General features: G+C 40.1%; 1 protein-coding gene and 1 long non-coding RNA gene across 6 annotated transcripts in view; one reads left to right on the top strand and one right to left on the bottom strand.

Moving 5' to 3' along the window:
- LOC139812912 (uncharacterized) overlaps positions 1-17,899 on the bottom strand; it is a 132,711-nt gene that overhangs the window by 20,492 nt on the left and 94,320 nt on the right. The gene's annotated exons all lie outside the window — the stretch shown is intronic.
- Positions 1-17,899, top strand: part of Ntan1 (N-terminal amidohydrolase 1) — a 48,258-nt gene that overhangs the window by 20,631 nt on the left and 9,728 nt on the right. Inside the window, exon 2 of one of the 5 annotated variants that reach the window (XM_071778082.1) lies at positions 3,082-3,210. Coding sequence is in view for 1 of the 5 variants with exons in the window: in XM_071778081.1 (XP_071634182.1) it covers positions 15,819-15,934 (116 nt within the window). In the remaining 4 variants the exon portion in view is untranslated. Of the gene's footprint in view, positions 1-3,081; positions 3,211-14,775; positions 15,428-15,808; positions 15,935-17,899 lie in introns of those variants that run through there. The other 4 variants (XM_071778085.1, XM_071778084.1, XM_071778083.1 and 1 more) reach the window with 4 other exon arrangements.

Genomic DNA, 17,899 nt, shown 5'->3' with positions numbered 1-17,899 from the left:
TATCGCGATATTTATAATCTTGTATATTATTCCAAATAATTTCAGAAATCCTACCTATATGGATATCAAATGCAATTTTTTGACTTCTTTAAAGACAAGGAAGCGAGCGTGAATAAATGAACTTGGTTCAATGAGTGCAGTTGAAGCAAATTGTTTATTTGCGTTTGCTCGCTCGCTTGGATTCGGCTCAGGAGAGAATCATAAAAATTATCTAAAACTGGTGTAACAGTGAATTAATTATAAAGGTAAAAATATTCCGAAATTTTAATGCTTTTATAAACAAAGATCGCAAAAGTATAGAACAGAATGCGGTTTATTAATAGCAAGATTGTTGCAGAAATAAAGAAGGAGAGACTAGAGACAGAGTGTATACATAAAGAGAAAAATGTATCTTTGCGATAGAAACGAGGCACGGAGGGTGCCTCGGATTGCAAGGGGAAATTTCCGTACAAAATTCCATACAATTCCAATCTCTCTGCACGCATTAGGTATTACATCGACATACAACCGGTCTGATTACGGCATAGAGCGACGATTCGATTACCGCGCTCGTAATGCTCGCGTGAATTTTCTAGTGCGCATTAATCAAGGGTAATGTCGCAATCTATCTTGCGGTTAAAACTTTTTTTTCGATTGGCCGCGCCGCACGGGTACTCTCTTAATAGACACATTAACTTTGTGCCGGTAATCGACGATGGAAATTAAATCTTATGTTCCAGTTATAAATCATCCGAGTAACGTGTCCTCGAGCGCTAAATAAAAGACGCGATTATTCAGCCGATGAAGCTCGGGCAAGAAGTATCGAGTAGCGGCCGTAATCGATGAATCTCGTGCACGGAATATTCATAAACGCATCTCGCAAACTTTAATTGATTCGCTCGAATTATCGCGTCTAAGATCATGTCGTTCGTTATCGATATCGTATTTATAAAAATCCTTGATTAGGCACATAGATTTTTTTTGTATTTTTTTTCTGTATTATGTAATATAGGGAACTTTTGCGTTTCGTGTGCAATTACGAGTAGGTATTTAAAAGCATGCATTTATTTCAAATATTTTTTTTTATAATTTCATTAATAAACTTTTTTGCCTATAACGCACAATATTCTTCGATCATTTTTCGTTTATTTGTTTTATATAATCTATAATTTTTGAATTTTACTTACTTTACTGTGAATAATTTATTATTTGCCTTTGTGTCGAAACTTATCAGCGATTTCAGCGCAAAATTATGACCATAGAATGACGATGTTACTTATACGTAGCTACAAACAATCGAAGGAAGTCGTATCTCATAAATATTACGGCGGCGAGGCCCGACAGTCAGTTGCGGCCACTGTATGCAAATTTGACCGCTGCATATTTCTATCGCTGCTTACGTTCCAATCGAGCATCCAATATAAACAACCCTCAACTAACCGTGCTGATCTTGACGCATCAAGATCTTCGATATATTTTACGATTGTTTTAAAAATAGCATTATAATTCGATTTTAAATTATTTAAACCTATTAAAGTGTCTATTAAATGTTATTAGACTGTCCTCGTAATTGATGACTTTATATTGCCTTGTTATTCAAAAGTTTTGTAAATATTTATGACAGAAATGTTTCAGGCAGATTAGCTATTTCTAGCATTATAAATATGTACGAATAATAACATATTTTCATATTATTTATGACATATTGTCATTTTATTAAATTTATAACAATGCAACTTTTATTATTTTAAAAATCCTTTTTGTAGTTTTGAACGCAGAACAAATCATTTAGGTATATAAATACAAATTTGAATAAATATATTAAATAAAAATGGAATTTTGCTCTATTTTTTTACCTTTTTGAGTATTAATCTGTTGAATCAATAATCGAAATAACATAAATTAAATCACATAAAGTTAATATAAATTGGATATCAGATATACGAAGAAACGAGTTTTACCAGGTGCACGAGCGACATAAAGTGACGGATTTAAAATGATTTCAACGATTTGCGTCATAAAGGTGAGGTTAAGAGGTCTAAATAAAGGGATAACGAGTGCAAGTTTGGTGCAGCTTGTGACTTTTGACACGCGAGTGTTTCGGCTTAGTAAATTTACGATTTCCTCGAAATCCGTAAAGGCGGAAGGAGTTTAATTTGCATATTCAGGAGACAGTCTGCTTCGTAAACTTTAATCCCAGAATATTTTGATCGTGTATTTTCTTATGCTCTTTTGTTTTTAGTTAGTAAATAGTCTGTTTATTTTGTTTGGAAGTACTCACCTAAAATGACTCAATGAACAATTTTAAAAAATTAAAAACTTTATCGAATATTAGTATGATAATCAGTTGGACATTCGGTAATATAATAAAATTGATATAAGATAATGAAACTAAAGTGTGCATATGGTTGTAATCACGGAAAGAAATGCGACGTACTTACATTAGTTGTAAATTAAATCGCTAAAGATTCTCGGCGAGCGAAAAGCTGTTAATTAACATATGGTGGACCTTCGCACCTGTTTGTGAGACAGCTGCACTATCTTTTTTGGGGGAGATATAAAATATTAAACCTATACAATCCTTATGTGAGATCCTTGAGATCATTGACTTCCCACGTCATTGTGTCAAATCGATAAAAACTGAAGTGGTTTAAGAAATATATAAATGTCACGATAAGACGTTCTTAAATATATAATCAGCGATAAGCCTATTATAGATACACGTCGTGTCGGACTGGAAAAGTATCGAAGGGATGATTCGTCATCGATATTTTTCTCGTGCAACCACTGGATGATAGTCAGATTTGAGATTAATGATATACAATCTCGCTTATCGCACCCTCGTTCGCGCGACCCTCATAACTCGTTCAATCGCCATTAGTCTTTCGTCGCGAGTTTTAGATATTATTATACAAATGTATGCCAAGTTTTATGTACACTATAGCTTTTTACGACTTAAAAAAAAAGTACGATATCTAAATAGAAATACTTCTGTATTGTATAACTCATTAATGAGCAGCTTTATATTACGGAAATCTATCTACACTCGACTTTCTTGAATCGAATCTTTCCTAACCATCTTCGATGTATTTACTCTTTCAGCAGCATCCCGCGGAGCACGTGATAGTAGCGCAACGGATGCACGTTCGAAGAGGCGGAAGTACCCGTTGACCATGGCGGCGGGAACGTGCCAGTTCGCCTGAGAGGACAGTATCCGCAGAAATCCGCAAGGTGAGTCCTCTCCGGATTCCGTACGCTTCCGAGCTCTCGGACCCGCGACGTTATTAAGATTTTAAGAGATACGGGAAATAAATTAAGCGGGTAAACGAGCGGAAACCGCTAAGGCGAGCTCCGAGATAAATCGAGTGGCGGAAGACGAAGACCTATGAGAGATAAGGGAGAAGGGAGAGTAGGTCGCGTTTTTCAGAATCGCCCCGGAGTCTCAGCGTCTATCCTCGCCGATAGCTTCCAATAGCGAAGGAAGATAAGCGCGGCGATGTCGCTTCGTGAAGACACCGATCCTGACCAGAGAGAGAAAAAGAAAGCGAACTTCCGCGATTAAGATGTGCGACGAGGCCCATGAATCCTGTCTAGATACATATCTGATTTGGCATTGTCACCGTCGATAATCTGCTCGTTCTTTTTTTCGCGAGGAATGCGCCGAATGGAGATGTTAACTCCCAAATATACTCGCGTAGAAAAAGATACACAGATACGCCGTAAACGATCACCTCTCTCTCTCTCTCTCTCTCGCTTCCAGACGGATTTACGAATTTAACAACTAATCTTTTATAAAGAGGAACAGCAGAAACCAGCCTCACATTATGGCTCTTTCATTTTTCTTTATAAAATAATACGAGAGCAGAATTCTGCTCACATTCGTATTATTCGAGAACTGTATTGACCGATGCGAGTATTTGAGAATTAATGATTCTTCGTCGATGAGGGTCTTTAGATAATAACGGCCGATTGTTATGTATAGAGATCTTGAATAATAAAGATTAAAGTATCGCGTTGACCGAGTCAAAGTATCGATAATGGACATTTTATTACTCAATCGAGTCGTTTCTTAAATCTGCGCGAGCGCATTCGATGAAGACACATCATATATAATAATAATAATAATAACGGTAGAGTATTTAACTTAACATAGTATGTTTTTTCGTCGAGATATATATGTAAGCATGCCTCGTAAGCATTTTCACGACGGAAATTCGGCGCTTTATCGCAGATATTTAATATTTCAATATTATTCGCACAACTACGGCGATTAGCGAATACAAATCTACGTTAAAGTAAATTGACAAAAGATTATCCTATGAATCGAGTATATTGCGAAGTTGCGACTCTATCGGTATACACGCAGCTTGAACGTCGATATGTATAAATAATAATTGATTATTGAGTATCTTGACATGAGAGATTACGTCGGTGCAGTTCTTTGTTGGATTCACGGGAAACACGAGCGTAGCTGATAATTTGCATATTAAATTAAGCGAGGGCATGTTTTTCTTAGATTACTCTCTTCAGGAAGTTAAATGAAGTGAGTGTCAATATTCCTGTTTAAAAATGGATTAATTATAAAGAAAATATGTACAGTTTAGATACAATCTATGCAAATATTTGCATTTTTTTCACGTTTAGCTGGATTACATTGATTCGCGGATGTCAGACATAACAATACAATATAGTTGCTATACACTACATATATCTTCATGTTTTTATTTGAAGCTGATTCATATATGAATTATATTTCTAATCTAATCAAATGGAATTATAAATAGAAGAATATCTCTTTATACACTTTTCTAAAAAAAAAAGCAATTAAAGAGACTGCGCTATATAAATTATTAATTAAATCATTATCAAATAAATATTAATAAAAATAACTGCACTCTCGATTATATCTCCGCGTTGTCTATCTGTTTGAATTTAATTTAATCTCGTCGTGGTATAATATTTTAAAAGAACTTCCTGGGTAGTAAGTCCCGTGGTCCTTAGACCATCGACCATGGGTAACCTTCCACGGTATGCATGGGCCTCGTTTATCGCGAGGCCGTAACTTATGCGTCACCCGTTATCTGGGCGCGCTTATTATGCATGTTATCGTCTCCCCCTTCGACGAAGGGAGAAGCCATAAATTTAATAGTCCCCGGTGTGTGCGGAGGAATCTTCCTCCTTCGGCATGAAAATCTGAATCGACCCTTTGGGACTCGATTCCTCGTTCTCGTTCTTGTTCTCGAATTTCATAATGTCTTTCAAGCTTATTCGTACATGACGTAAATACCTTTCAATATTAACGCGTATGATTTTTACGTATTTCAGAAAAATTGTATATGCGTCTAATTCGTCAGGTTTTTTTTATGCAGTCCTTTTAATTTCACTCACAATTTTTCATTTTATCTGACATTTTCGATTATCGCGAAGCATTCTTTGTCTTAGATACATTAACTTAATCATCTTGAACAATTTGCTTGCCGTTAAGAATTATTATCGCATTAAAAAATAATTTTTCGCGATAAACGGAAATGTTTCAAGCTACGGTATATGTATGCGTGTACAGTGTGTACATGCGTATGTGTGACCGCCTGTCGGCAAAACTATAGTTATCGTGCTCCATTATTTGCAACAGGGGAGCAGTTCAGCCTGCGTCGGACAGTGGAAAATTTCGCGCCGATCTCACGACTCTCGTATCGCGGAGAGGAAAACAGATAAATCGCGGGCGGCAGCGACGCCGTGTTTACGCGGAACACGAGGAAGCAAAATAAGAAATCGACCGAGAAATCAAATCGTCCGTCGCGATAACGACGATGCCGGGCAACGAGCCCGACGTCATCGGTCGGACTTCTCTTATCATCGACAGAATTCTTGGTTGTTGTGAGCGATACGGCGATCGATTTTTTATTGCCTGGGCATCGCTTCCGGTAATCTCGATTTCCCAACCCTTTGATGTTGTTTTGTTGGACGCATTTCTTTCTACTTCGACCGAGCAGTCTCAAGATATATTTGAACACTTTTACAGCGCATATATATTATCGTCATGTATCCCCATTTAACTTGTTTGTACAAAATACTCCAAGTCTAGTATGTCCTCTTCCAAATTCTAAATCATGAATTTCTTAAATTTATAAATATAGAACTGAATTTATTACAGATATTGTCTGGGAAATTATATATATATCAATTTTTTTTTAATTTTTATATCTAAAAGCAATCTAATTTTAGATTAATTTTGCATTAAGGTAAAATTAAATTTAAAAAAACTTTTACTCTTTATTTATTATTCCAAACATTTTCTGCCTTTTCCAACCATATTTCCATATAAAAACCAGACTAATTTGAAGTCGTTTTTCCTTGTCCAAACTAACGATGCAAAATAAAAAAACACTTTTACTATTTATTTATTATTCCAAACATTTTCTGCCTTTTCCAACCATATTTTCACATAAAAACCAGGCTAATTTGAAGTAGTTTTTTCTTGTCCAAACTAACGATGCAAAATTTCCTTGTTACAAAGAATAGAAAAACCAAGAAACTTTTTAAATTAAGTTTCAGGGATGAAAATGGATAAACGTCATTCTTTGTATAATTTTAAATACACGCTTCGCTTAACGAAAATACTTTAATGTTTAAAATTATAGAAAAATTACTTGGAAAAAAACGAACGAAAGTTAAAAGCTAAAAGTATATTGATTGAGAAGTTTACTAATGAGAAACGTTACGATGTACCTCGAATATCTTGTATAGCGAGGTATCAGTAAGAACGAAGCTGTCTTTTTGCGAGTCACGTATTGCATGTCATAAATCGATGCAAAGTGACCAATAAAACCGTGGCGGCCACATGCATCGCCCACATGCACCGGTAATGGACACGTGCGTTTTTCTAATTACCTGTACTCAAATCGCCCTAATCGCTCGCCATCAGTCCGAACGCACTTGATGCCTCCTCGCCGTCTTTTTCCGTCTGGGTGGCGCAGGCGATTTGCCACGTGAATTAAACTAATAACGTAAACGGCCTTGAATTGCCCCTTCTCTCTCCAAGTGCAAGGTTCTCCTTGTAAAATTCGACTTTTTCAATCGGCACCATTAAATATTTTTTGGATCGTTCGTCGTTCGTATAATCGTTTTATCGCGATAAAAGTAAACAAAAATATACGTCAGAAAGCTTCTAATTAAAATTCAAATTATCGAAATTGTTCTTTCTAAAAGGCAGACAGTATAGGAATTGAATAAAATTATGTCGTAAATAATTAGCTGTGCGATGAGTGATCAGAGAGTGTTAAAAATATTTCAATATGGAAACACGGCGCGGTTTTATAAAGATTCCGTATATTCTTATTTTCAAGCAATCGCAAAAGTCCTCCGCAGAAAAGTCTTTCCATCGGAAAGACAGGAACGCAAGAGATCGATAAATGATGTGGGAGAAACAGGGGCCCATTGATGCTGGGAACGTGTGTCCACCGACGAAAAAGAGAGTTTGCCGGACCGATGCCAGGTCGAACGGATAAAGGCATTATTGTCGATTGTCCTTTCACAGCAGATCGGCGGCTTATTCCGCCGAGTAAAAAACGCAACGAGCGATTTCCGTTCGCGATTTCTAATCGAACTGGCGAACGGTACCGTCAGATTTCGTCGTCGAATGCGGAGTAAATTTATTAATTGTACAATGTATACATAAATATGACGTAATAGGTAATTTTCACCGCGAATAATTTCGCATAACGATCTCCAAATGTCGACGATCGGGTGGGTCGCGGTGACCATACGTCGTGTCCGGTCCCCGCATACGGCGCGCTTAGTGATTAATTAACCGGTTTAATTAGACGCCTAATTACCACCAGATACGGATCTCCATCGGGATAATCAGGCTCGAGGACCGCGACCGCGAGACGACGTGTACGTATTATATACGGCATAGTGATGCCCGATACCGGGCATCTCGGTTACATCCGTCCGTGGCTATATCCTCGTGTTTCGAGACACTGGAGAAGACGTCATTTTAACGCGCATTAGAGTTTCCGCAACGTCCCCGTGCGCGGTCATCATTCACACTCTAATGAACGTGAAATCTCCGAGGCGCTACCAACGCGTCTCGGCCAACGAGAAAAGAGCGTTTAAATCGGGAGCGATCTTTAATCCTTTTGAGTTAATCTTTTTTTCAGCGTAAGATTTATTAATACACATACGTAAGGATACACTTGATTTTAATTTTAACGATAGATTAAACGTAAGTTTCGCGACAGTTTTTACGATGATTAATATCCACAAGCGTGTCTTGAGGCATTTATAAGTCTCGCAATTTTCTGCTGGATCAATAGAACACGGGCAACACGGCATCTACAAAAGATGCCCGTGACTCTCGCGATACAAACTCTATCTTCGGGGCCGCCGCCGGCGGAATCGCCGGCCATTAGAATACCGACATTGCGTGGAAAGAAGGTGACTCGCGAGGCATCCGTTTAATGGCTCTTTTGCACGCTTAAATAAATAACTGCGCACAGAATGTAATTGCGCCCGTGTGCGGGTACGTGGCACGAGTGATGCGTGCCGTGCGTGCATGCGTGCGCGTGTATTACGCGCCTAGAGTGCATTCTGCGAGTAACCGTCGCGCGAGGGAGGTAGAGGGAGGAAGAAACGGACAAGAGTGCCTTCTGGTATGCACGGGTCTGTAAAATTACGATCTGAAAAGGACGGGGATCGCGGATAAATCGGCGTTTGTTCGCTGCTGTCAGTCGCAGATTCGCTTGCGTTTACGCCTCTCGCGTGTATCTTCCTCGTAACCGATGGACGCGTAAGAGATGCGTGTCGGTGGATCGATGAATGTATGATGACAATCATTAGTCATGAATTTAAGACGATCCGTCTAAATTTGTAAAGACAGATACAGAAATCTTGACAGATTATCTTTGCAGATTTAATCTGTTAGGGCTGCTGTGGATGAAATTCTAATTGTGCACGAAGTTCGGTAAAGCGAGATACTGAAAATAGAGGCGGGAAGGCGCATTAAAACGAAATCGAAAGGTGAAAAAAAAATAAAACTTCGCTCGGCGGATGTATCGGTTCTCCACCGGCCGCCGATCGACCCGTGCAAAAGCATCATGAATTACCGGCGGTACGCTAACTTACCCCCGCAGACTTTCCACCTTCCCTCCCCCCTGCTTTCGATAGCGTTGCATTATGAAATAGCGTGCAACAAAGTTGCGCAGCGCTGCACCACCATTACCGCTAATTCCTTAAGTGAGCGATGCCCCGGCTCGATCGGGGGCTTTTTCGTTGATCCTTTTGGATGAGAGTCTCCGCTCGCTCGAGGAGCCGGCATCGTGAACACGCCGATACGCGGTTATTAAAGCGATCTACTCCCGGATCATCGATCTCCTCCGCCTGTCCGAGAGACGCCCGTCCGTTGCCGATTTATTCGAATTCCACTCTGGTTTTAATTACCCCGCTTTCCCCGCTCTCTCGATCGGAATAAGGATACTCTCAGTCGATCGCAATTAATCCGCGAGGATGCACCACTTCAGCTCTCTCGCCGTGATTTAAGTCTCGATTGTCGTGATTCGCCTTTATTTCCGCTGATTTAATTGGCCTCGACCTCCTTGGTCCCTGGAGCTGCGACATATTTCTGCGAGCATTGATACCTCTTCGATTGATAAGAAAGTGGAATCGGATTTTTATTTTCCGTCGAACGGGTCGTAATTGCAAAAGGATATATGATAAAGTCTTTTTCGATTTAAAAAAAAACGCCAAGGTCGCTTCGTGCGAATGTAGTCATTTTTTGTAGTTTGTTAAAAATAAGTAATATTAATTTTTTAGGCACAGAGAGAGAGAGAGAGAGAGAGAGAGAGCTTTTCTAATTGAATCGTAAATCGAAAAGCTATATATTTATCTTCTTCGATCCCGTGGCGGGAACGTCGTGAAGAAATCCCGAGGATTTTCGGGATTCCCTCGGCGACTGGTACTGAATACGCGGAATCCCGCGTATCCCGAGCCCCGCCGCGCCGCCACGGCCTCTTAGAAAGGCCAATAATTAAGGTAATGGCTACTTTTCAAGTGGATTTCCGTGTGACTCGATCCGAGCGGCCTCCTCCCGGTCGGCCGATTACGGTCACGAAGGGCCCCGCCATTTTGCTCTCAGACCTCTTTCTGTCCTCTCTTTACCTTCTTTGTACCCCGAACGGGAATAGCTTCCTCTCGTCTAACTCCTCTGTCCATCCCCCTCAATAATTGTGTATACTCATCGCTGATTTTCGATCGATCAATATCGCCGTAATTCCATCCGCTCTTCTGTCGCGCCCCGGCGATTTTAAATCACGACTCGCGATTAAATCCGACGCGGATGAAATAATCTAAGTGAGGAAATTTTAAGGATCAACACATTTGTGCAAACTTTCTTTTAATTGCGTTATTATCGGTATTTTAGCTTTTCTAGCCACTAAGATAAATTTTAGAAAGATATTATTTTAAGATTCAAAAAATATTATTGAAGCAGTAAAGAAAAAAATTAATTCCGTTTAAATACTGTTTAAGTACCATTTATTATTTGAATGTAACTAAAGATAAAGAACATTAGTTATCTATATAGCACTTCGATCTATCTGAATTATTTACGATCAACACGGATTTCGACATTATTCTGCGACACTTTTTAGCAATTTAGATAAATGATTGAGAGAGCGAATTACAGCAAGAAAGATTGTAAATTGTTTTCGAATACTCGCGAAGTGAGATAAGTTCGTTTTCAGACTAAGAATAATTGTCGCTCGCGCGTATATCTCAGAGATTCGATAAAATTCCCCCGCTGAATGAGAAGAACGAAATTTGATAAATCGCGAGCATTCGGGCTGACATATTGCAAGCTCGCCGCGAAATCGCTGTTTACGCTGACTTTTTTTTTTAAACCGCAAAGCCGATTTATCGAACCGGATTAGCCGCCGGAGCCAGTGAGTCGTCTTTTAACGGAACTGTATATTTTGATCCTAGGCTCCGCGGTGCTTATCTCTGCTCCAGATACTTGCGAGAAGACATTTATGCCCGACGCTATCTCAATGACTTTGCTTTCTCGATTTTTGTATCGCTCTCGTTTACATCGCATATGTATATGTATTATCTTCCGATGGTGCGAAGTAAGAACTCCCGACGTTAAATCAAACGAGACATTCAAAATAAGTGTTCTCGTTGCAGCGCATTACAATATAGAGTCTGGTTTTCTCCGCGACTGTCCCTCATTTAAAATTAAAATTAAGAAGTGTGAAGATTTATGAAGGAGTAAACCATTGAATTTTATTTCATTTCTTAATTTTAACGCAGAGAGAGAAGCATATTTCCCTTGCTATTATTTTCTATAATAAAATACGTGAGCGAAATGAGTAATGAATTCGCAAAAAAAGAGAATCTGAACTCAAAAGTAAATGTCTCATTGCATAAAACGGTACGATTTCGACGATATGACACCGGCCGTATGAAATCTGACCTCGTGTATCGAAAGCGAACACTCAGAAGATGACGGGAGGGAGATGACGACGAGGACGAGGACGACGTAGAAATTCTACCGGCGCGGCGTGGCCGGCAATCTGATACAATGGAATTTGAAGAGTGTAATTTTCGTCGGCACACAACAATGGCCATACCTACCTACCGCGCCATATAATCTCATCGTCCGCGCGCGCGGCGGTTCTAATTTTCCGCGCGTCATGGGAATCCTCGCTCTCGCGACTCGGCGCTCTCTCGAGTCCTCTTGTCCTCGTCGCGATCGGAAGACCGCGTTTTTCTCTTCAATTTCAGGAAATTTTTACGAGCAGCGAAATCTAATTTCTAATCATTATTCTACAACAACGGTCACATTCTATATCCAGCTGCGCGTAAAACACCGAATTCTAATGATACCAAATATCAGTTTTTATAGTGAATAATTGTAATTTGTACATGACAGACGATAAAGATCGATTGTTGTTAGACAATATTGACCAAATATAAAAAGAATTTAATTAAAAATTCAATTATAATATTTTACGGATTTTTTTTCTGGTGTAACTTTGCACCACCAGAATAAATATTTTTTCTATGATTTATTGCCTTCTTCTCAATAAAAATTGTTATATAAACATATATAATCGCGCGAATGGCATATGTATTAATATAATTTTAAGTAACAATATGTTATATTAATTTGAAATTTTAATCGTGAAATTTTATTGAACGTTAAACCTTTCACGCACAGTCTCTAAAACATTGAAGTACCATAAATTAAATCAAATTTAATGAACAATTTTTTTTTCAAAATTGAAAATAACTTGGAACGGAGAGAATCAAGCATTTTCGAATCGGCTCTCAGTATCCGATGCGTCCGAGCTTCGCTTCGAACGCGATAAATTCAGTTCGCACATTTACACGGAAAAGTACGGCCGGCATTAATCAGCGACGGCGAGTATCGAGTGTTAAAAGCCGTCCGAGAGGGTTAATATCTCCGTCCCTTCCTTGCGGCCAGAGAAATACTGCTCGACATCGCGGGGCGAGGCGAGGCGAGGTGAAGCGGCGCAGGGTGAGAGCGCGCGGTCCTCTTGATCGTCGATCAAATCGATCCCCGCCGTAAATCGTTCGGGATCGATCCGGGGAACGAGGGGGCGTTCCGGCGAAAGAGTTGCTCCGCTTCTCCGTCCCGGTATTGTACCGGGCACCGCCGCGATTCGTTCCGGCGAGGATCGCGGAAGATCCGCGCCCGAGATTCCGCGCCTTAATCTGATGTAAAGGCATTTCTTTCCCCCGAGACCCGCCCGTCCGTCTGTCGATCCGTCCGTAAGATCTCGTCGATAACGTTTCCTATACGCGGCCTAATCCCACCGTGTCGAGATGATATCGGCGTCCCCGAGGTCGCCCTCCGTCCACGTCGTTCGCGGCCTCCCTCGAGGGTGGCTGATGATTGTCTCGGGGTGGAGATCTCCGATCCCTCGATCAGTCGCGATTACGCTCGGAAGGCTGTTCGCGCTGTCACGACACTCGTTTGTACGAGAGGACTCCTCGCGTGGCAGCCGGTTTTTCGAAGGGTGAATCTTCTTAACCCCTTGGTATTTATTTGAAACGCCTCTTGACGGAATAAATTTTTATCTTAATAATCTTGTATTCCTATATTCGCGGCGGCGTCGCTTAAACTTTTTGTGCTTATGGACTCACATTAGGCTGTTTTCCAAGTGTCGTTGACGTCACGGGGTATAAAAAGGTACGTCGCGTATTCCGAAGCGATTTTATCGACGGCTCGAATCGAACAAATACGGAATGAGTTTAAAAGGGGAAAGAAATTAACATAGGCTTAGGTAGACTAATGACTTCAGCGGTGCGATGCCACTGTTCAGATAGCTAAAAAGGAGAACGTGACTTCGTATATATTTGAATGGATTATTTCAAGTAGAGAGCATAAGTCGACGCTTTAGAAATGAACTAACGGGGAGAAAGGGGAGAAAGAAAGCACCTCACTGCTTTCACGTCCAATACAATTCAATGCGTAAATTGAATAAATTGAATTATAATCAACAAGTTAAAATTTTATTGGGGTTTAACCGACGAAAAAATAAAATTGCAGCATTTTGCGGTAATCTCGGCGGTAATCGTCGAACTAGACTCATCTGTTGCCTTATCCCGAGAATCAACGAAGATTAGGTAGAGTAGAGTTAGTTAATCGAAGTTATTTTACTTCAAGACCTTTCTTCGGCTACGATATAAAAGGAGTAAGAGCAAATAATGAGATAAGATTAGAATTAATCGCCGCCAGTAAAATCGAACCCCAAGCGCTCGATCAGAGGATAATCTTCTTTTTCTATTCAGACCACAGGTTTCGTTCGAGAATTTTACTCTATCACCAAGTGAAGTTGGTATTTATATCCCTTTTTATTCTTATTCCATGCGCGATTTTTAGTCCAGATTGAGTCTGCAGCTGCTTATTCAGGTCGTTCAGGTATCTCTCGCTTCTCATTGTGAAAATATACGCCAGTTGACCTCTGTTCATATATCTACATATATTCAGATGCTATCGTGTCGCCCGTTTCTCCACTCGGTCGCTTTTTCACGGAAAGAAAAGACTTTCAATACGCAGTCATCTATAATTATACTCGGAAAGCTTCCAACGTCCAGCATCGTGGAACAATTCAGATCTTATTTCATTATTAAGTTTTCTATTTCAAGATCCGTGTAAATAATTAGTATAATTTTGTGAATTAAATCTAATGTACAGACTTTTTTTGAATTTGTTACAAAATATTTTTATTCCAATAATTATTATAACTTGTTTAATGTTTGTCACCTGCTATCTTTTTCTGCTCATAAAATAATTCTTTCTCTCTCTCTCTCTCTCTCTCTCTCTCTCTCTTTCTCTCTCTCTCTCTCTCCTATCGAATTTTAATAATAACTTTTGGCTGCTAAGGCTTGTGAACAATGGCGTTTTGCGTGAGTTTGATTTGCAGTGATCTAAACTTTTCGACTACCCCGTAAACCTGCTCCCACGAAACACCGCACCAGTCGGCCGGCCACCGGCGCAAACAGAAAGAGTTTAAAAAAAGAAGGAAGAAGAAATTAAAAAAAAAAAAGAAAAGTGGGGCCGAGGCGATTTCGATTCCTAAGCCCTGCCGACAAAGCCAAACATGTTATTTTCTCGTTCGCGGTGCCCCGATATCCGATCGACCGGCCGGCCCGGATTGGTCCCTCTTGGATTTTAACCCGTCCCACCGCATCCACGAAGCCGTCCAATCGCCGCGCCGGCTGATAACAGAGGCCATAATTAACGCGACTTGTTAATGAGCGCCGGGACAGTCGGCGACGACTTAATGAAAACTGCGCGGACGAATTTAGTCGCGGCTCAGCTAGATCTTGAATCGACGCTCGTGAGATCGACGCGAGATTATCTCGTTTTGTCGTTTCGGCTGCGTCTTTATAAGTCGGAAGTGATTGCGCGTTCAAAATATCCGGCAGAAACTCCGAAATCCGGGATTTGTTGTCACGGAGCGTCACGCGATCGATTCACAGACAGTGATTGAGAGCAAATCGCATTAAGGTGCGGACCGAATGATTTCTGATTCTTAATCTCCGTAATACCGAGGATCAACGTAGCTTAAAATCGCGATAAATCGGTAGGATCGAGATGCTTCTTGAAATGGCAACGCTCGTGTAACGTACGATGGAAGATATTTGTGAATTTGAGAACATTGCGTGAGAGAAATATCGGCTGATAATAAAAGTGAGAAAGAAAGTTGTGTTAAATTTTTTTCTCGATGAAATGCTTGTAGAATTCTAATAACGGAACGTTTCGATAGCTTAGTGTAACAAGGACTGTAAGTTTGAATAAAGAGACGCATATTCCTGCATGAAAGATACATCAAGTGCTATTTATATATTATCCCATTGCACCTGAGCGCAATCGTTACGGAGAGATTTTATTAGAAGAAAATCTATTTAAAAAAGTAAGGTGAGTTGCTGTCAGGTCGTAGAGAATGAGATACGCAAGTTATTTACGTCGTAATGATAATTTAAATGAACTAATATTTAATCTCGGTTTCGATAAACCCATGATCCGTTGATCGTTCTCGTCTTTTGTTTATCACCCTAACGTATTATAAGTTATTCGATTTCGACGCAATCCGTCCGATAATCGTGTGATAATAGCACGTACAAACAGCGTGCCGCAATACGCCTGTTATTGATGCGATATCGCACCGCGAGAAATTGATATAATAATGTCGCGACATGAAAACTCGCGCGTCTGAGTGGTTTTCCCTGAATAATATTCATAACATAAAACAGCCACGTACATCGTGTGCACGGATATGTCACGCGATAGTGTCGGTTTCTCGCGAATTATGCGTCAGCATAGCCGCAGCCTCCACGTGACAGTTCGCGATCGGAACCGAGCGACACAGCCGCACGTTTGTCTCATTATTATACGAACAACCGCCTGTGATACAACTAATCACACGTAAGCTGTCTCTCCTGCGGCGTGCAATAATTACGGAGACGAGAGTATTTCGTGCCGCGTATTTCTTACGTTTCGTTTAGCGTGTCACTCTTAATTTCGCTAAAACTACGCGTTTAAGTGCCAAACGCTGCTTTTCCGGCATGATAGTCCATTTCGTGAGAAACGCTAGAAAGATAATTATCGCGTAAGCCAAAGTTTGCGAGGCAATTATTTTAAAACGAAAATATCGTTCTAACAATAAGAAATTGAGAAATTATTATTAGAGAAAGAAAACTTATTGTCAAGTTATACTTCTTATTTCTTTAGTAGCGAAATTTCGGCATTTTATTTTAAGTTGATTTTATAATTTTTGCCACGTGAATGGAATTTTCAACTGTAACATATATATCCAGAAATAAAATAGCAAATTGTAACAAAATAAGAAGAAGGGTTTGACGCTAAATGGGTGGAGCTGTGCTTCGCATAAATCTCCAAAAATTCAAATTACCCCGTTGAGTCCGTTGTAACTCAACGACGGAGCAAATGGAGGATTTTCACGCGGCGTACATCACTTATGGAACGAATCGCAACACAAAGTTGCTCCTAGCGAGCAAGCAACGGAGCGGTATGCATCGCATGTCGCGCGCCGTATAATTAAGCCGCGATATTTCCACCGAATACAAAACATGCAATTATCTCATCCGGATTACAGTATACCGCGCTCCCTAATACCGAAACCTACGCGGCTCGCGGGTAAGATACCGCCGGGCTGGTCGCTGCAATTTTCCGTTCCTTCGTTTCTAGAGCGGCGCGGAGAGAACGCGAGATATAATTACGGATCTTACGGGGGACAGCCATTGAAGTCGAGTTAACCGCTAGCATCGCGAATGCAAAGTGCACGCGTACTTGGGGATTTATTTCAAGTACGCATGAGAGTTACGTTCGCGTGTTCCTTAATTAATCTTCTAATTTACGCCAGCCTGTACGTCCTCGCGGCAACCTGAAAGATTGATTGTGATTTGCACCTTCACGTCGTTATGATAATGACGAACAAATAATCGCAATGCGTCGTGATTGAAGAAATAATAGATTTATTTACAGCGTTCGCGTGGTTAAATTTTACAGACATTTTGCTGATAATTAGTAGCGTAGCGTTTTTCTCGTATATTACACAGTTACGCTATGAATAAAAATTGAAAATTGTCGCGGAGAAGTGATACGAGTGGCTTTGCCATCACGCGTATTTCTGCGCGTTCGCAGAAGCAGCTGCACAACACGCGGATCGTAGGGATCTATTTTAGTCCTTGCCACGAATCGCGCCGCACACGGAGGACGCCGCGACGAGTTTTTGCGAAAACCTCATATTTCTCGTGGCGTTCCTTTCATTCTGCGAGCGCCGTCGACATAATTGGCGATTATTCTGCATTTAAACGCGTGGCGCGCGCGCGCTCTTCGCAGAGCCTGTCTCGTTTTTTTTTTCTTACTAATAAAAGAAAACATGTTTCTTGTCATCCTTGCGCGAACTCTTGCCAACCAGAATCGAAGGAAGATCGATGACGATCAATCATCGATGCTTTAATTAGCGAGGCGATGATTTTTTGATTAATAACACAACTCATCAATTTATATTAATAAAAAGACAATGGGAGGGTGCGCGATTAGAGTTTTTAAAGAGACACTTGTCATCCAAGTTGTCTTGTTTAGTAATTTGATTCTGTTTTGTCAAAGATTTTTTTTAGATTTAACGTCGATATTACAACACGAAAAAAAAGGATTAGCTGCTACTATATAGCAAATCTAGTTGTAAAATATGGATATCTAACATTTTTTGCAGCAAGAGCTATATTTTTTTACAGCGAGAGATATAATTTGGCAATAGTAACAAAACAGTTCTTAAAGTTTTGCTACTATTGCTAAATTATAGCTCTGCTGCAAAATAGCTAATCCTTTTTTTCTGTGAATTAATAATGTCAGTGTTATAATATC

The sequence above is a fragment of the Temnothorax longispinosus genome, chromosome 5, assembly GCF_030848805.1.
Source record: "Temnothorax longispinosus isolate EJ_2023e chromosome 5, Tlon_JGU_v1, whole genome shotgun sequence".
Classification (NCBI taxonomy): domain Eukaryota; kingdom Metazoa; phylum Arthropoda; class Insecta; order Hymenoptera; family Formicidae; genus Temnothorax; species Temnothorax longispinosus.
The sequence above is the reverse complement of the archived record's forward strand: the minus strand, read 5'-3'. Positions and strand labels throughout refer to the sequence as shown.